The 7,244-nt window shown below is 38.9% G+C and overlaps 1 protein-coding gene across 5 annotated transcripts in view; it reads right to left on the bottom strand.

Moving 5' to 3' along the window:
- Positions 1 to 206: 206 nt before the first annotated feature.
- Positions 207 to 7,244, bottom strand: part of zmym2 (zinc finger, MYM-type 2) — a 48,868-nt gene continuing 41,830 nt past the window's right edge. For all 5 annotated transcript variants that reach the window (XM_038302642.1, XM_038302643.1, XM_038302645.1 and 2 more), the window contains exons 22-25: positions 5,905 to 6,019; positions 5,259 to 5,501; positions 4,501 to 4,645; positions 207 to 3,561 (exon numbers count right to left, since the gene is read on the bottom strand). In XM_038302642.1, coding sequence (XP_038158570.1) covers positions 3,339 to 3,561; positions 4,501 to 4,645; positions 5,259 to 5,501; positions 5,905 to 6,019 — 726 coding nt within the window. In that variant the 3' untranslated portion in view covers positions 207 to 3,338. The remainder of the gene's footprint in view (positions 3,562 to 4,500; positions 4,646 to 5,258; positions 5,502 to 5,904; positions 6,020 to 7,244) is intronic.

Raw genomic sequence — 7,244 nt, 5'->3', positions numbered from 1 at the left:
GTTACTTTAACACAATTGTTTTATGTCCTACCCTGCTAACATGAAACAATTGTGTTAAACTAAATATGATTAAGGAAATGCCAAAAGCAGCTGCAATATTTTTTTTTCAGTGAAGGGAATGAAAAAAAGTGATAAATTAAGTTTTTTTTTTTATTAATCTAAAGCAACAAGTTTAAAAATGAGCTGAAAGAATACAAACGAGTCTGGTTAGAAAAAAGGAAATCATTTATTAAACATAACCATATCGGCAGAACAGCCAACACACATAGCATCGGATTCAGGTCACAATCACTCACTTTCAGTATATACAGATAGGCACATTCACATTAGGCGTTAAAGCCAGCCACAGCGGGTACTGTAGGTCCAAACCAGTGGCAGGTTTGGTTGTTGCCTCAGTCCAGCAGGGAAGAATAAAAACTAAACATTTTCAGTCTGGTTACTGGTTTCCTCTGGTCCAGCGTCCGTTCACCTGGAGAATGTAAAAGTTTGGGTTTGAAGCTGCATGGGGACACCGGACCCCTAATTCACCACCGTAATGTGCTCACTGCGAATTCATGGGGTCACCAGAACAGCGGCGAGCCGTTCTACAGAGGTCACAGTCCGAGCGACGCAGTGATTAGGGAAACACACACAGCATGTCCAAGTCTAAAAGACTTTAGCTCCACAAAAAGAAACCAAACAAATCTGAGCAGTTTGTGTGAAATAATACATTTACAAAAATCGTTATAAGTAGAAAAAAAAAACTTACATGGTCTAAACTCAACTGTTTAATTTGATGAGAACACAAATATTTAACCAAAACTGCTACAACTAAGGCTTTAACTTTGCAGTACTAGACTATAAAAACAGGGGAAGAGGACACTTGCAAAGAAGTGCTACGTATTCACACTATCCGCATCCTTTATGCTCAACAGGATCCTTCGCTGCAGGAAGGCGGCGAATAATCAACAAAGACGAGAAAGAAATGTCAGCCACAAAAATCCATCATACAAAAAGGAAAAATGGAATAAATTAAGTCATAGAGGTTTGGATCAAACCTCTATTGATGTGTAAAATAACAGACCTGCCTCTGATTTTTTTTATTTTTTTATGCATAAATGGAAAGGTCTGGGTTTAATCCTCTGATAACGCTACAGATCAGGAGTGAAGGTTCTGCTGACATCCAACAAGGACGCAGCATGTTAGACAGGGCGGTCAGATTTGAGCAAAAAAAACAAACAAAACAAAAAACGGCTCCGTTCTGTCCTGAGGTCGGACCCAGACGTAGCCAGACAGCAGGGTGTAACGAGGCGCAGCAGAAAGCGGGGCGGTAGGAGGGAATTAAGGCAGCCTAGTTGATTGAAAGCTTTAAAGATAACACCTGGAAGAGAATCTGGAGTGAAGGAAACGTTTGACAGGAAAATCAGACATTTTTCTTTACCTTGAAGAAAAAAACTGACCTACAAAGATGTACAGAACTTAATCAAATGGGTCTGAATGCGCTTTAATTGGTATGGATCTAACCACGTTTATTTTAGCTAGCTGGAAAACCACATGGAGACTCATACTGGTTATTAAAAGGATGAAAATAAATTATAATATAAGTATAGGCCAGATCCTAGGAACAGAAAATATATCTAGGTGGCGCAGACAACTATGTGTGGAAACCGTTGCTAAGAAGTTGTCGGCCATTTTTTCTTTCGGATTGGTGAATAATTTAAAAGAAAAGGCGTTTCAGCAGCTCTGCCATCTTAAAATTAGGTGCGAGACTTTAGTTAAGACCAGAGATGAAAGCATTAGAGGGAAAAAAAGAAAAAAACTTTTATCCTTAAGGGATCGGCTACAGGAGGAAATGACAGAAATGTACCAACCCTGGTTAATGCAAGCAAGGAGAAGCAGAAATGCTAAACCACCTAAGGTTTAGATAATAAAGACGGAATAAAAGGTCAGTGAAATGTTGAAACAGAAAGGTAGAAATAAAATGACTAATCTGAAGAATGAGACTGCTTATTCTGAATATATTGAGTAATAAAAAAAATGCTTTTTAAATGGCATGTTACATTTTCAGGTGTGCAAAATATTTGGGTTTTTCCCCCCCAAATAATTAGCTCCATCATTCCCTAAAGCAGAACAAGATCCTTAACTTTCTCCTGCTGTTTTCTACCAAATTCTTAAAAGCAATTGTCAGCAATTCAACTTTTTAGTACTAAGAGATTGGACAACTAATAAAATTTTGTGCATGTGGATCAGAGCTTCCAAAAATAGGGAGATTTTGGAAATTGACCAAGATATCTGATCAGTGCATTTCTAACACATCTAGATAAATACAGGTTTCTAAACAGCTGATAGATTAGATTGTGTTTGAGTACTTATATGTAGATATATAGTTTATTACTTTTTCAACCATTTCTAAGACATCCTGGGTTTGGATAACCTGAACAATCCCTTGTTTTTCTGTATTGACGATCGAGCAGGAAGTGGATTCCAACTATAAGTGCGTCCATGTTTTCACCATGTGGGATGAAAGGAATACCTTAAAATAAAAATAAAACCCCCACTGAATAAAAAAATAATGTATGGAATTAATGCTTTAATTGATGCAATTCTCTCCTTCATAGAAAACAGCGTGCAGTGTGCCGGCCCTCACACAGACGAGCTGAACGTCAAACGTCTTACACTAAGAACTGCAAACTTCTTCCAGACGCGTTACCCTAATGAACTGAAAACACGGTGGGTTTTTTGGGTTTCATTTCAAGAACAGATTTCCTGGTGGAACAGTTGATATCACCTAGTTTCAGGCTGCAATACTTTCTCCACACTTTCCTGTGTCCTTTTATTTTTATTTATCTTTCTAAACCGTTTTTCTCTCTTGTAGTGAGAAGTGTTTCCTTCTGTTTTTTCCAATCAAGTGACAGTGAGGAGGATATGGATGTGAAAGTGTTTTGAATCTATTAGTGGTGACTCGGGGGATTACTGATATCTCTTTGTCCAAGCTGTGGGTTTGAGAACTAAAATCTGTATTTCAGATTCCTTCAAATCCACGCCATCCTCGACATTTCTGGGTGCGTTTCCGCCTCCATCTTCCTTCTTTGTCCTTCGCCTTCCTTTTCCTCCAGCTTCTGAAACCAAAAGCTTTTTCCTCTGAATTAATTTTTGAGGCAGAAGTTACAGTCTGGGCTGCTTTTCACCTCCACTGTAAGCATCCTCTACTTGCAGTGGGTGTCCCTCACCAGGAGGAAACAATAAGTCACAAGAGTCGGTGAAGAGACGAGGATAAAGACAGCTTAAGGGGGAAAACGTACAACTAGATAACCCTAAATGTTCCTCTCAGGTTCTACTAAAAACAGTCTAGGCAGGTGCTACTCTCCTCCGTCTTCTTCACCGCGGCTGTCCTCTTCCTCATCTTCCTCCAGGAGTGGCTTGTCTGTGTAAATGTCTCTGACCAGGAGGACTCTGGTCAGGAGGCTTTCTAGGATCTGGCGCTCCAGGGGAGTGGAGCTGAACCACACGGGGTCAGCGGGGCTGCAGGTGGGATCGGGCTGAACATAGAAGACGTCGAGGCGCTCCCACAGCAACGGTGGACTGGGAGGAGGAAGGAAAGGGAGCAAAGAAGGGAGTAGCAGACAGGGAATAAGATTTGAGCAAAAGAAGCAAAGGAGGAGAAATAATGGGATAAGAAAAAAGAAAGTGTAAATATATTTCACCAAAAATTAAGAAAGTTTAAATAAACCTGCGCTTTAAGTCCTCATCTGTAATCAGTCAACAGTAAAGTTCAGGATGTGAACAGCAAAGAGTTCTAATCACAGGACTTTAGAACCATTCTAATAGCAGCAGAACATTTGCATATCCAGTCTGATTTTTTTCCTCCTTTTATTTCTGTTTTGAACAATCTATGAATAAAAACCAGGCTGAAGCAATTCGATTCATTTCTTGGCAATTGCCTGCTAAATTTTTAACTGGAGTATAGACTCCAACCAATGCCATTAGCTTAAAAGACACCACATTCAAAGCAGTGAGTTATATTGTATAAAGAAAAAAATGGTACATAGTGGAAAAAATAAAAATTCAATCAGGAAATTATTCAATCTTTAGGAAATCTATATTATATGAAAAAAATATATTAAGTAGTTTTATCATATATATTAGTTTCATTTATAAATTAGCTTTAAATTATTTAAGTGGAGTTAACAAATGTCCTCTTTAAAGCCTTTAAAATGTGCGACCACTGGTGCCTGCAGGGTGCTTGCTCAAATTCAACTTTAACTCACATTTTCTGGTGATGTTGCTTTAGGCTTTATCTCAAACTTTTATAGATATCAGAATTTTAAAATCTTTAACAAGAGTATTTTTCTCTCCTACAAACAGTTTTCTATGATTTTAACTCATGATGAAATGGCTTTAAAGTAGAATTAGTATTTCTTTTTGCACAAATGTCAGCTGGAAAACTAGCAAAAAAAAGAAAAAAGAAAAAAGCAATAGGAGCGAGATAGTTGCACTAGAAGAGGAATGAAGCATATTTACCATTTGGATCTATAGAGCTCATAGAGACGACACTCGTGTTTCTTTACCGGGCAGTGAACAGACGAGCCCCCCGAGCCCTCGTTTTCCTCCTCTTCCTCTTCGTCTAGCTTACGCTTCCTCTTCCTAGATGCTGTCGGTACCTCTCCTAAACATTTAGAATAAAACAACCATCTTGAGGAAATGTTGTGAAATACTGAAATTAGACTTCCAGTTATTTAAAAGATTTAAATAAATTTATTTCTGAAAATGGTAACAAAACTCCTCTCAAAAACCAGAGATCTCTTCTATTTTATTTATACTGTTGCAGAAAACATTCCATAACAGCAAAATACAGCCTGTAACTTAATTCTAGCAGTCTATTTATTTTAGTCCGTGCCAAATGTTCAACCATGAAGTTTACGTTTTTTCTCTACTAATAACATTTACTCTAATTATCAAATGTAATGTGAGGCTTAAGACAAAGTAAAATTGGAAAAATTTTTCCTCAGTGATCTCAATCTTAGTGGAAGGCAGAAAAAACCTTAGCTTCTGCTATAAAAAAAAAAACATTAAAATATTCTTCAAAGCGAAAAAGGCCAAAGTAAGATAAGATCCGACTAAAACAAAGTTATAACAAATCAGAAACAAGCAGCCTAGCTTTAATTTGGAAAAGGAAACTAATTTGTAACTTCCAAAAAATGGGGGGAAAAAAGTCAACCAGTTTTAGGGGAAGCAGCAAGATCTCTGGATTTCAAATCCATCGATGTTTCCAGACTTACTGTGGTGATCCTGAGAGATGGAGGGAACCCGGATGCAGACGCTGCTCTCCTTGCTGACAGGATGGATGGTGTCCGGCCCGTAAACGTTAGCGAAGGAGAGGCGCAGGTGCTGTTCCACTGTGCGCAAGCCAAAGTATTTAGTGTTCAGGTAAACCAGAGAGCGTAGCAGGGAGGCTGGACTCTGCTCCCCGAGGTGCTGGCCGCTCCACAGGCTCTGCTCCTCCACTCGTCCCCACAGCGAGCCTGAACAAAGCACATCATGTAAGTAACCACCCCATCACATGATTACAGTGTGGCACTGCCTAGGCTAAAAGCTCCAACTCCTGCATGTCCTCATATAACTTTAAAAATGCAATCACAGAGCATCAGGATGTGAACAGCAGAAAGGTTATAATCACTGGACATGTGTGCTAGCAGCAGCAGACAGGCCAACATTCAATCACACCCTTGTCCTCCATGTTGCCACTTCACTGTGTCATTATGTTATCAGTGAGAAGTGATTTGGTTTCCAACCGCAGCAATGAGATGCAGCTTCACATGTTTAACTGATAGCCTCAAGCTTATTGTTTAATTCATTACATGGTTTTGCCATCAGTATTTAGAAAAACTAATATTTGAAGTGAATCTTGTGTCTGGCTGCTCTTACCATCAGGAAGCACGCTGGGCTGCCAGTCTTTGAGCACCTTGTTGAGCTCCTCTCCAAACTGCTGGTAACAGGGATCACTGAACAGATCATCCTTCCGGCCTTTGGCATGAAGATGCTTTAAAACAAACAAAAAAAAAACAAAAAAACGAATTGGTTCAGCAGACAAAGTTGGGTTTTCTAAGGGCGCGTGGAATAAATTAAGATTTGGTGCCCTCATATTAAAGATCAACATCACAGTTTTTCAGGATGTGAACAGCAATAGATATAATCCCTGGACACAGCAAAGATAACGAACACAGATTTACATTCAGGGCATATTTTAAACAAAAGGGGGGGGGACACGTTTTAAACTCAAAGAAAACATTTTAAAACCGTGAATTTAGTAAATTCTTACATTTCTCTGGCGGAAAATGAGATTATCTCACGAGTTTGGAGGGATATTTGCTCCTCGCTGCAGCCACGCTCTGTCCTCACGTGGATGAGGGGGGGGAAAGACCGCGCACCGATAAAAGCGTTCCTACTAGAAACACCAACTCTAAACTTGGTTCCTACCTCCAAAAATAAAAAGGCAACGAAATCCTGAGCTTGTTCATGATGCACATTTGTTATAGGTAAGCTTTACATTTGTAGAGTTAGTTCTTCTTTAACTTCGTTTAGTTTATGCAAGTTTCTCTATACTATAGTAAACGTTTAAGCTAAAAAAAACATTTTCACCTATGATTCATTATACCAAATTATGTAATAATCAGAGGTGTCAAGTAATGAAGTACAAATACTCCATTACTGTACTTGAGTACAGTATAGGTATCTATACTTTACTCCATTACTTGTTTTTCTTCCTACTTCTGACTTCTACTCATTACTTTTTCACACATGTATCTGTACTTCCTATTCCTTACATTTTTAAAACAAACGTTACTCGTTACTCTTGGCTTCAGTTCAATGTTTATATTTATTTCATGTCATGTGCGCCATTCCAATGCAGATCATTGACATGGTCCACATCTAGTGAAAACTAGCGTCATTGGATGAGTCATACAACGCAAACACTCATTGGTTACCTACACAAAATCATTAGAAGCAAGCAACTGTTCTTCAAACTGTAAAAGTGAATTGTCTATGCCAGGGGTGCTCAAGTCCAGTCCTCAAGAGCTGCCACCCTATAACTTTTAGATGCATCTCTTCTCTAGCACAGCTGAATCTAAAGCCTCAATCCCCTAATTTAGCTCAGCAGAGGCAAGGTAATGAGCCACTCTTTGATTCAGGTGTGTTAAAAATGGTTGCTTCAAAAAGTTGCAGTTTAGTAGCTCTTTAAAACACCTATCATCAACCAAGAACAC

The sequence above is a fragment of the Cyprinodon tularosa genome, unplaced genomic scaffold, assembly GCF_016077235.1.
Source record: "Cyprinodon tularosa strain WSP-4 unplaced genomic scaffold, ASM1607723v1 ctg497, whole genome shotgun sequence".
NCBI lineage: Eukaryota > Metazoa > Chordata > Actinopteri > Cyprinodontiformes > Cyprinodontidae > Cyprinodon > Cyprinodon tularosa.
Note: the sequence above shows the minus strand (reverse complement) of the source record. Positions and strands in the feature narration are given on the sequence as shown.